The sequence below is a fragment of the Coregonus clupeaformis genome, chromosome 1 (genome assembly GCF_020615455.1).
Source record: "Coregonus clupeaformis isolate EN_2021a chromosome 1, ASM2061545v1, whole genome shotgun sequence".
Lineage (NCBI taxonomy): Eukaryota > Metazoa > Chordata > Actinopteri > Salmoniformes > Salmonidae > Coregonus > Coregonus clupeaformis.
The window spans coordinates 15,424,584-15,437,271 of NC_059192.1; the positions used below are offsets into that span (position 1 = coordinate 15,424,584).

The window sequence follows — 12,688 nt, forward strand, 5'->3', positions numbered from 1 at the left end:
GACTGGGAATACAGATATGCATCTGTTGGTCACAGATACCGTTAAAAAAAAAGGTAGGGGTATGGATCAGAAAACCAGTCCATATCTGGTGTGACCACCATTTGCCTCATGCAGCACGACATCGCCTTCACATAGTGTTGATCAGGCTGTTGATTGTGGCCTGTCGAATGTTTGTTCTACTCCTCTTCAATGGCTGTGCGATGTTGCTGGATATTAACGGGAACATGCTGTCGTACCCGTCAATCCAGAGCATTCCAAATGTGCTCAATGGGTGACATGTCTGGTGCGTATGCAGGCCGTGGAAGAACTGGGACATTTTCAACTTCCAGGAATTGTGTACAGATCCTTGCGACATGGTGCTGTGCATTATCATGCTGAAACATGATGATGGCGGCGGACGTATTGCACGGCAATGGGCCTCAGGATCTCGTCACGGTATCTCTGTGCATTCAAATTGCCATCGATAAAATGCAATTGTGTTCGTTGTCCGTAGCTTATGCCTGCCCATAGCATAACCCCACCGCCACCATGGGGCACTCTGTTCACAACGTTAACATCAGCAAACCGTTCGCCCACACGAAGCCATACACGCTGTCTGCCATCTGCCCGGTACAGTTGAAACCCGGGATGAATCCGTGAAGAGCACACTTCTCCAGCGTGCCAGTGGCCATTGAAGGTGAGCATTTGCCCACTGAAGTCTGTGATGACGCTGAACTGCAGTCAGGTCAAGACCCTGGTGAGGAAGACAAGCACGCAGATGAGCTTCCCTGAGACGGTTTCTGAAATTCTTCAGTTGGTTAAACCCACAGTTTCATCAGCTGTCCGGGTGGCTGGTCTCAGACCATCCCGCAGGTGAATAAGCCGGATGTAGATGTCCTGGGCTGGCATGGTCTGCAGGGTCTGCAGTTGTGAGGCCGGTTGGACATACTGCCAAATTCTCTAAAACGACTTTTGAGGCGACTTATGGTAGAGAAATGAACATTCAATTCTCTGGCAACAGCTCTGGTGGACATTCCTGCAGTCAGCATGCCAACTGCACTCTCCTTCAAAACTTGAGACATATGTGGCATTGTGTTGTGTGACAAAACTGCACATTTTAGAGTGGCCTTTTATTGTCCCCAGCACAAGGTGCACCTGTGTAATGATCATGCTGTTTAATCAGCTTCTTGATATACAGTGGGGGAAAAAAGTATTTAGTCAGCCACCAATTGTGCAAGTTCTCCCACTTAAAAAGATGAGAGAGGCCTGTAATTTTCATCATAGGTACACGTCAACTAAGACAGACAAATTGAGAAAATAAAATCCAGAAAATCACATTGTAGGATTTTTAATGAATTTATTTGCAAATTATGGTGGGAAATAAGTATTTGGTCACCTACAAACAAGCAAGATTTCTGGCTCTCACAGACCTGTAACTTCTTCTTTAAGAGGCTCCTCTGTCCTCCACTCGTTACCTGTATTAATGGCACCTGTTTGAACTTGTTATCAGTATAAAAGACACCTGTCCACAACCTCAAACAGTCACACTCCAAACTCCACTATGGCCAAGACCAAAGAGCTGTCAAAGGACACCAGAAACAAAATTGTAGACCTGCACCAAGCTGGGAAGACTGAATCTGCAATAGGTAAGCAGCTTGGTTTGAAGAAATCAACTGTGGGAGCAATTATTAGGAAATGGAAGACATACAAGACCACTGAAATCTCCCTCGATCTGGGGCTCCACGCAAGATCTCACCCCGTGGGGTCAAAATGATCACAAGAACGGTGAGCAAAAATCCCAGAACCACACGGGGGGACCTAGTGAATGACCTGCAGAGAGCTGGGACCAAAGTAACAAAGCCTACCATCAGTAACACACTACGCCGCCAGGGACTCAAATCCTCCAGATCTCAACCCCATAGAACATCTTTGGAGGGAGTTGAAAGTCCGTGTTGCCCAGCGACAGCCCCAAAACATCACTGCTCTAGAGGAGATCTGCATGGAGGAATGGGCCAAAATACCAGCAACAGTGTGTGAAAACCTTTTGAAGACTTACAGAAAACGTTTGACCTGTGTCATTGCCAACAAAGGGTATATAACAAAGTATTGAGAAACTTTTGTTATTGACCAAATACTTATTTTCCACCATAATTTGCAAATAAATTCATTAAAAATCCTACAATGTGATTTTCTGGATTTATTTTTCTCATTTTGTCTGTCATAGTTGACGTGTACCTATGATGAAAATTACAGGCCTCTCTCATCTTTTTAAGTGGGAGAACTTTACCACTGTACCACACCTGTCAGGATGGATGGATAATCTTGGTAAAGGAGAAACGCTCACTAACAGGGATGTAAACAAATTTGTCCACAAAATTTGAGAGAAATAAGCTTTTTGTGCGAATGGAACATTTCTGGGATCTTTTATTTCAGCTCATGAAACATGGGACCAACACTTTACTTTATTTTTGTTCAGTATGTAATTCAAAGCATTTTATATAATGGCAGAGACCATGATTGCATTCTTACAGCACAATGATGCTTTATCTCTAGTCAATGGTTTTGATTGAATTGGGCAGGAAAACGTTTAAATGCATCTGTTGTTATAGGCCGGTTTCCCGGACACAGAATAGGTATATTCCTGCACTAAAAAACAATTTTCAACTGAGACCTTTGATTGAACATACATGTTAGTCCAGGACTAGCCTTAATCTTGGTCCGGGAAACTGGCCCTTCGAGTTTAGGCTGATGGATCTCTTGTCTGGTGACATTGTGGCAGGTGACTGACCTGATAATGATGGTGTGGTAACCCAAGGTGAGGAACCTTTTTCTAAACGCATTCACCAGACCTGAGCATGGAGCCCAAACTAACACATTCAGAGCTTATTGTCCATCATTAAAAACACAGAAAAACTGAAAGTAGAAATGAACACAGATTCATTATGCATGTGTTTCATATGCGCATATTCAAAGAGATGAGCATTTTTCAAACAAAGCAAAAAATACAAATAAATATGCCACACAAGTGGTTCACCTGTGATGGCAATACACGGCGTAATAATGAATACATGCAAATACAGCAGTGGATCAAAGATCTTTTGTTTGCTGGAGATCCACATTGGCACAAGCCTATGTAGGTAGTAATGACAGTGTGTTTCTGTACAGGGAATTTTACTGAGCTCTTGAATATGCAACAATGAATGTGCTCACAGGGAGTACAAACAGTGCTTCCCAAATGTACCAGGATACATATTTAATAGAGAAACTCAAACACCATATTTCTATGCTGCTTTTGTTGTGTGGGGAAAAAATAAGCTTGCCAGTGATTCAGCACAATGAATGTGAAAATGAATCTCATATAAGTAAGGTGTGTGTGAATCTTTTCGAACCAAGCTCATGACTTGTGGATTCCGGCATCAGGCCGAGTACCCACAGAAGCTGCAGTTATAAAAAAATAAAAAATAAAGAGGTTCAGGTAGTTCATTAAAAAATATATATATATACTTTCAAAGTACACTTTGTTAATTTCACTTCGTTATGTACTGCTTCCTCTCTGAACATAGGGACAAGAATGAAAGGACAATTCACGAAGACGATAACCCCAAATAGTGTCTTCGAACAGAGCTACTAATTGAACACAGGATGGTTATTAGTGTTTTACAGGTTCTACCCTGAGCCCCGCAGTCGCTGTTCACATATACAGTGCAAACACAATAAAACAACAGCCAATGAGCATGTATTATTTATTTTTTTGTCTAACAGCGCCACCATGCGGCCAAACTAAACCATACTCTACAGGTTTGCTACACTCATCCCCGAGCATGTGTGCCAAATTTAATCACTCTGAGTCAAACAGATGAAAATATATATGTGCCCGTTATAGCGCCACCATTTGGTCGATCAGAATGTGCTTGCATATGTTGAGTCTTGACAGTGTTTGGAACATGTCTATCATGTTTTGTAAGAATACGAATATCTGTGTGTGATTTATATTTGTTTATGTGCCAGACCACGCCTACGTGAATGTTTATTGGTCAGTAGCGGCCATGTTATTTGAGATGCTAGCCTGGAAAATATTATGTTGAGAGACCTTGGTCTATAGATGCTATTTATAAATTATATATCAAGTTTTGTGCAGATCGGTCATTCGGTGCCAGAGGAGGAGCGTTTTAAGTGTTTTTCACAAAATTCTAAATGGCAGAAAATCCATAATGTTGGACCTTATGGGTCCTTGAGGCAAATTTGAAGGACAACTAATACAATAGGGTTTCACCCAGTTTCGCTGCTTGAACCCCTAATAAATTTAAAAGGCTTGAAGGAAACACACTTTCACTTCTTACCAGTTTTTCCAATTCACTTTCCCACCTATGTTAATTTGAAACAGGCTGTTGTTGCAGGAAGGCATCAAAACCATCTATTTCAATTGTGTTGCATTTTTCCAATCCTGTGGTAACACATTTCTACACATATTTCAATCATGTGGCATCAAGTTTCTACACACATTTCAATCCTGTGGTATAGCATTTCTAACAAAATTGCTCTTGATTTGTCAAAATAGGTTTTTCCTATTTAAAATGATCATACACATTTTTAGGAAATGTTGAATATTTGAGTCTCACCTGATGAGCCAGTGATACAGCCCCACGTCAAAGTGTCTGGAAAACAAGAAATATTCACATTAAGGAGATAGGAGGGTGATGAAATCTTTGATATACACATGTTACCAATTTGGTTACCATGTCTGTCAGTTTATTGAAATGAAAGAGCACAACTACCCATGAAATAAATTAAGAATTTAAATCTGTTTTGCTGTTACTTTGAACTGTCCCTCATTATCTGCCATCCCTTTGACTCCACAGTCCTACATGTTTCTGTTTCAACAGGTGCACAGAGAGAGAGAAGGGAGAGGAGGGATCATGGCAGTATTTTGCCCAAGCATTTCATATTTCTGTGGATTTAGTCCAAAACCAAAGGAGGATATTTTGGTGTTCAATATCATTTATCTCCTTCCTTTTTATTTGCTGTAAATGAAAATAGGGAAGAATGCTCAACTTTCCATAGTATTTTGTTATTTTGCTTTCACACCACCTTGAGCATACAAAACATTAAGAACACCTGCTCTTTCCATGACATAGACTGACCAGGTGAATCCAGGTGCAAGCTACGATCCCTTACTGATGTCACTTGTGTCACAAGCTACGATCCCTTACTGATGTCAAGGATTTTAAAGTCTTGAGACAATTGAGACATGGATTGTGTATGTGTGCCTAGGGCTGTCGAGGTCATGACATTTTGTCAACCAGTTATTGTCATGCAAAAGACTACCGGCCTCACGGTAATTTACCATTAATAAACATAAACATGTTTAGCATCTCCAGGCCTCCACGCATACAAGCCGCTGATGGGCGCCTTAGGAACATCTACATTTGAAAAAAGTATAATAAATCAATTTATTATACACCATCACAAGAAATCCATTATTTATTTTAGTCAGTTCTAAAGAAACATTATGATATGAATTACATGTATTTCAGAAGAACAGAATATGAGTTGGCCTTCTGTAGGCCTAGGCTATCTGGCTATGCTCCGTGCCATAGGGTGTAGGCTTGTTCATGCTTATACAGTGAGGGAAAAAAGTATTTGATCCCCTGCTGATTTTGTACGTTTGCCCACTGACAAAGAAATGATCAGACTATAATTTTAATGGTAGGTTTATTTGAACAGTGAGAGACAGAATAACAACAAAAAAATCCAGAAAAACACATGTCAAAAATTTTATAAATTGATTTGAACAATATTATAACCGCAATCGATAATAGACAGTATTGTGCAGCCGTATTCATCGACCTGGCCAAGGCTTTCGACTCTGTCAACCACCGCATTCTTATTGGCAGACTAAATAGCCTTGGTTTCTCAAATGACTGCCTCGCCTGGTTCACCAACTACTTCTCAGATAGAGTTCAATGTGTCAAATCGGAGGGCCTGTTGTCTGGACCTATGGCAGTCTATGATGGTGCCACAGGGTTCAATTCTTGGGCCGACTCTTTTCGCCATGTATATCAATGATGTCGCTCTTGCTGCTGGTGACGCTCAGATCCACCTCTACGCAGACGACACCATTTTGTATACATCTGGCTCTTCATTGGACACTGTGTTAACAAACCTCCAAATGAGCTTCAATGCCATACAACACTCCTTCAGTAGCATCCAACTGCTCTTAAACACTAGTAAAACTAAATGCATGCTCTTCAATCGAACGCTGCTGGCACCCGCCCACCCGACTAGAATCACTACTCTCGATGGGTCTGACCTAGAGTATGTGGACAACTACAAATACCTAGGTGTCTGGTTAGACTGTAAACTCTCCTTCCAGACTCACATTAAGCATCTCCAATCCAAAGTTAAATCTAGAATCAGCTTCCTATTTCGCAAACAAAGCCTCCTTCACTCATGCTGCCAAACATGCCCTCGTAAAACTGACTATCCTACCGATCCTTGACTTCGGCGATGTCATTTACAAAATAGCCACCAACGCTCTACTCAGCAAATTGGATGTAGTCTATCACAGTGCCATCCGTTTTGTCACCAAAGCCCCATATACTACCCACCACTGTGACCTGTACGCTATTTTTGGCTGGTCCTCACTACATATTCGTCGCCAAACCCACTGGCTCCAGGCCATCTATAAATCACTGCTAGGCAAATCCCTGCCTTATCTTAGCTCATTGGTCACCATAGCAACACCCACCCGTAGTATGCGCTCCAGCAGGTATATCTCACTGGTCATCCCCAAAGCCAACACCTCCTTTGGCTGCCATTCCTTCCAGTTCTCTGCTGCCAATGACTGTAACGAATTGCAAAAATCTCTGAAGCTGGAGACTCTTATCTCCCTCACTAACTTTAAGCATCAGTTGTCAGAGCACCTTACCGATCACTGCACCTGTACACAGCCCATCTGAAATTAGCCCACCCAACTACCTCATTCCCATATTGTTATTTATTTTGCTCATTTGCACCCCAGTATCTCTATTTGCACATCATCTCTTGCACATCTATCATTCCAGTGTTAATACTAATTGTAATGATTTTGCACTATGGCCTATTTATTGCCTTACCTCCATAACTTGCTACATTTGAACACACTGTATATATATTTTCTGTTGTATTTTTGACTTTATGTTTTGTTTTACCCCATATGTAACTCTGTGTTGTTGTTTTTATCGCACTGCTTTGCTTTATCTTGGCCAGGTCGCAGTTGTAAATGAGAACTTGTTCTCAACTGGCTTACCTGGTTAAATAAAGGTGAAATAAAAAAAATAAAAAAAATGAGGGAAATAAGTATTTGACCCCCTCTCAATCAGAAAGATTTCTGGCTCCCAGGTGTCTTTTATACAGGTAACGAGCTGAGATTAGGAGCTCAGCTTGTTACCTGTATAAAAGACACCTGTCCACAGAAGCAATCAATCAATCAGCCAAGCAGCTTGGTGAGAAGGTGACAACAGTTGGTGCGATTATTCGCAAATGGAAGTAACACAAAATAACTGTCAATCTCCCTCGGCCTGGGGCTCCATGCAAGTTCTCACCTCGTGGAGTTGCAATGATCATGAGAATGGTGAGGAATCAGCCCAGAACTACAGGGGAGGATCTTGTCAATGATCTCAAGGCAGCTGGGACCATAGTCACCAAGAAAACAATTGGTATGTGCTACGCCATGAAGGACTGAAATCCTGCAGCGCCCGCAAGGTCCCCCTGCTCAAGAAAGCACATATACAGGCCCGTCTGAAGTTTGCTAATGAACATCTGAATGATTCATAGGAGAACTGGGTGAAAGTGTTGTGGTCAGATGAGACCAAAATCTAGATCTTTGGCATCAACTCAACTCGCCGTGTTTGGAGGAGGAGGAATGCTGCCTATGACCCCAAGAACACCATCCCCACCGTCAAACATGGAGGTGGAAACATTATGCTTTGGGGATGTTTTTCTGCTAAGGGGACAGGACAACTTCACCGCATCAAAGGGACGATGGACGGGGCCATGTACCGTCAAATCTTGGGTGAGAACCTCCTTCCCTCAGCCAGGGCATTGAAAATGGGTAGTGGATGGGTATTCCAGCATGACAATGACCCAAAACACACGGCCAAGGCAACAAAGGAGTGGCTCAAGAAGAAGCACATTAAGGTCCTGGAGTGGCCTAGCCAGTCTCCAGACCTTAATCCCATAGAAAATCTGTGGAGGGAGCTGAAGGTTCGAGTTGCCAAACGTCAGCCTCGAAACCTTAATGACTTGGAGAAGATCTGCAAAGAGGAGTGGGACAAAATCCCTCCTGAGATGTGTGCAAACCTGGTGACCAACTACAAGAAACATCTGACCTCTGTGATTGCCAACAAGGGTTTTGCCAACAAGTACTAAGTCATGTTTTGCAGAGGGGTCAAATACTTATTTCCCTCATTAAAATGCAAATCAATTGATAACATTTTTGACATGCATTTATCTGGATATTTTTGTTGTTATTCTGTCTCTCACTGTTCAAATAAACCTACCATTAACATTATAGACTGATCATGTCTTTGTCAGTGGGCAAACGTACAAAATCAGCAGAGGATCAAATACTTTTTCCGTCACTGTATATATTATTGGCAGAACAGAGGGTTGGAGGCACACCCAGTGTGCGTCCCAAATGGCACCATATTCCCTATATACTGTGGTGCACTATTTTTGACCAGGGTACATAAGCATTATATAGGGAATATGGTACCACTTGGGACGCATGACCAATCACCACCCGATCCAGACTGCACCCAGTACCCTGTCTGCCCACTGTAATCTAATTTATGGCCCATGCTCCTTCCAGCAGCCTACATTAAGGGGAGACACCTGGAAGGGAGATGTGAGGGGACTGGAGGCTGCTTAGCTTCTCTCTGATTGGTAAAGGTCGGAGAGTCAGAGGTAAGAGAAGAGAGGCAGCCGGATAACGCAACTCCCTGGAATAAACTGTATTAGCTGTGTGGAAAGTCAGATCAGAAGCACTTTCCTGTGAGGGCTAAAGAGAGGGGGTAATGAGTGTCACTCTCTGTGTGTGTGTGTGTGTGTGTGTGTGTGTTTGTATGGCTTCGTTCGTTGGCAGGATAGTCTTCTGTATTATACATCAATTGCACACTTTCAGAATTCAGAAGCACTCCACTTTAAGGGCCATGGAGATTGGTGGGGAGTTGGATAATATTCTATACATTAAAAAAGGTGTGTGAAGCTACGAGCAGCAGAGGGATTGAAAATATGGCCAATCCTAAATCGACCCCCTAGCTCTATATTCCCTGTTCACCCGTTGATATCTGAAAGCATAAGTAAAACGAATATAGTAATGGATAGGCTATGTAGTTTTTCCATATTGCTTACACCTATCCAATCTTTCCAGATATCCACAAGTGCATAGGGCCTAGGTGTCGATTTGGGGTAAAAACAATTGAACACACTATAGTCTAATTTGGGTAAAAGCTTATTTGTATATCACATTTTACATTCCCTATATTGTTATTTTCTAATTGGAACAGAATTGGTCATAAAAACCCACTCCGTTGTGATGAGACAATGCTAAGGTAAAGTCGCGTAGTAGCCGCATAGTCTACATTTGACTCATTTCTCTCTGCCTCCTTCTTTCCACTCCTCTCCTCTTTTGACCTCACCCTCTCACCGTCCCCCCCTACTCACAAGGCAGGCAATACGCTTGACCTCATCTTTACTAGATGCTGCTCTTCTACTAATCTCACTGCAACTCCCCTCCATGTCTCCGACCACTACTTTGTTTCCTTTTCTCTCTCGCTCTCCTCCCACACTACTCACTCTGCCCCTACACAGATGGTAATGCGCCGCCCCAACCTTCGCTCTCTCTCTCCCACTACTCTCTCCTCTTCCATCCTATCATCTCTTCCCTCTGCTCAATCCTTCTCCCTCCAATCTCCTGATTCTGCCTCCTCAACCCTCCTCTCCTCCCTTTCTGCATCCTTTGACTCTCTGTGTCCCCTATCCTCCCGGCCGGCTCGGTCCTCCCCTCCAGCTCCGTGGCTTGATGACTCATTGCGAGCTCACAGAACAGAGCTCCGGGCAGCGGAGCGGAAATGGAAGAAAACTAAACTCCCTGCCGACCTGGCATCTTTTCACTCCCTCCTCTCTACATTTTCTTCATCTGTTTCTGCTGCTAAGGCCACTTTCTACCACTCTAAATTCCAAGCATCTGCCTCTAACCCTAGGAAGCTCTTTGCCACTTTTTCCTCCCTGCTGAATCCTCCCCCCTCCTCTCTCTCTGTGGATGACTTCGTCAACCACTTTGAAAAAGAAGGTTGACGACATCCGATCCTCGTTTGTTAAGTCTAATGACACTGCTGGTCCTACTCACACTGCCCTACCCTATGCTTTGACTTCTTTCTCCCCTCTCTCTCCAGATAAAATCCTGCGACTTGTGACTGCAGGCCGCCCAACAACCTGCCCGCTTGACCCCATCCCCTCCTCTCTTCTCCAGACCATCTCCGGTGACCTTCTCCCCTACCTCACCTCGCTGATCAACTCATCCTTGACCGCTGGCCATGTCCCTTCCGTCTTCAAGAGAGCGAGAGTTGCTCCCCTTCTCAAAAAACCAACACTCGATCCCACTGATGTCAACAACTACAGACCAGTATCCCTTCTTTCTTTTCTTTCCAAAACTATTGAGCGTGCCGTCTTTAGCCAACTCTCTTGCTATCTCTCTCAGAATGACCTTCTTGATCCAAACCAGTCAGGTTTCAGGACTGGTCATTCAACTGAGACTGCTCTTCTCTGTGTCACGGAGGCTCTCCGCACTGCTAAAGCTAACTCTCTCTCCTCTGCTCTTGTCCTTCTAGACCTGTCTGCTGCCTTTGATACTGTGAACCATCAGATCCTCCTCTCCACCCTCTCCGAGCTGGGCATCTCCGGCGCGGCTCACTCCTGGATTGCGTCCTACCTGACCGGTCGCTCCTACCAAGTGGCGTGGCGAGAAGCTGTCTCCGCACCACGTGCTCTCACCACTGGTGTCCCCCAGGGGCTCAGTTCTAGGCCCTCTCCTTTTCTCCTATACACCAAGTCACTTGGCTCTGTCATATCCTCACATGGCCTCTCCTATCATTGCTACGCTGACGATACACAACTAATCTTCTCCTTTCCCCCTTCTGATAACCAGGTGGCGAATCGCATCTCTGCATGTCTGGCAGACATATCAGTATGGATGACGGATCACCACCTCAAGCTGAACCCTGGCAAGACGGAGCTGCTCTTCCTCCCGGGGAAGGACTGCCCGTTCCATGATCTCGCCATCACGGTTGACAACTCCGTTGTGTCCTCCTCCCAGAGTGCGAAGAGCCTTGGCGTGACCCTGGACAACACCCTGTCGTTCTCCGCTAACATCAAGGCGGTGACCCGCTCCTGCAGGTTCATGCTCTACAACATTCGGAGAGTACGACCCTGCCTTACACAGGAAGCGGCACAGGTCCTAATCCAGGCACTTGTCATCTCCCCGTCTGGACTACTGCAACTCGCTGTTGGCTGGCCTCCCTGCCTGTGCCATTAAACCCCTACAACTCATCCAGAATGCCGCAGCCCGTCTGGTGTTCAACCTTCCCAAGTTCTCTCACGTCACCCCCCTCCTCCGCACACTCCACTGGCTTCCAGTTGAAGCTCGCATCCGTTACAAGACCATGGTGCTTGCCTATGGAGCAGTGAGGGGAACGGCACCTCTGTACCTTCGGGCTCTGATCAGTCCCTACACCCAAACGAGGGCATTGCGTTCATCCACCTCTGGCCTGCTGGCTCCCCTTCCTCTGCGGAAGCATAGTTCCCGCTCAGCCCAGTCAAAACTGTTCGCTGCTCTGGCACCCCAATGGTGGAACAAGTTTCCTCACGACGCCAGGACAGCGGAGTCACTCACCACCTTCCGGAGACATTTGAAACCCCACCTCTTTAAGGATTACCTGGGATAGGATAAAGTAATCCTTCTACCCCCCCCCCAAAATTGTAAAGTGGTTTTCCCACTGGCTATAGGGTGAATGCACCAATTTGTGAGTCGCTCTGGATAAGAGCGTCTGCTAAATGACGTAAATGTGCCCTTGAGCAAGGCACTTAACCCTAATTGCTCCTGTAAGTCGCTCTGGATAAGAGCGTCTGCTAAATGACTAAAATGTAATGTAAATGTTAACACATATTATACGGGTGGGTCTAATCCTGAATGCTTATTGGTTAAAACCGCATTCCAGCCGGTGTCTATTCCACAACTTACCACCGGCTAAATCTACAACGTTAAAATGCCTATTTACTCTGTTCCATCTGACTGCACAATCCACTGTCTCATCAGCCCAGCCAAGCAATTTATAAACTTGATCTCCACTTTAAAAAGCATCTAGACATTATCTCACATTTCTTTTAGACTAACATTTAGTTTTCAACAGCAGAGATTTGTATAAATCTTGCTGTCTGTCTCTCACATTTGCAACATTGTTTCAATATTCAAATTCGATCTCCAGTTGTCCCATAGTTATGAACGTGTTGGGAGTCGGGACAAGACAGACAGGCAGGCAGCGTTTCTCAGCCAGTCGAAATCATGAATCAGCTGGCATAATTTTTATGGATATATACAAAGAAATGTAAATTGAAAAAAGGTACAATGAAACCAAGTGCAGCTAGTTTGCAGTCTTTCCAGCTTCAGTTT

The 12,688-nt window shown here is 44.2% G+C and overlaps 1 protein-coding gene across 1 annotated transcript in view; it reads right to left on the minus strand.

Annotated features, from left to right (window-relative positions):
- The window catches only part of hhat (hedgehog acyltransferase), a 107,635-nt gene that overhangs the window by 46,208 nt on the left and 48,739 nt on the right, over positions 1 to 12,688 (minus strand). The window contains exon 9 of the mRNA XM_041886845.1: positions 4,599 to 4,634. Coding sequence (XP_041742779.1) covers positions 4,599 to 4,634 — 36 coding nt within the window. The remainder of the gene's footprint in view (positions 1 to 4,598; positions 4,635 to 12,688) is intronic.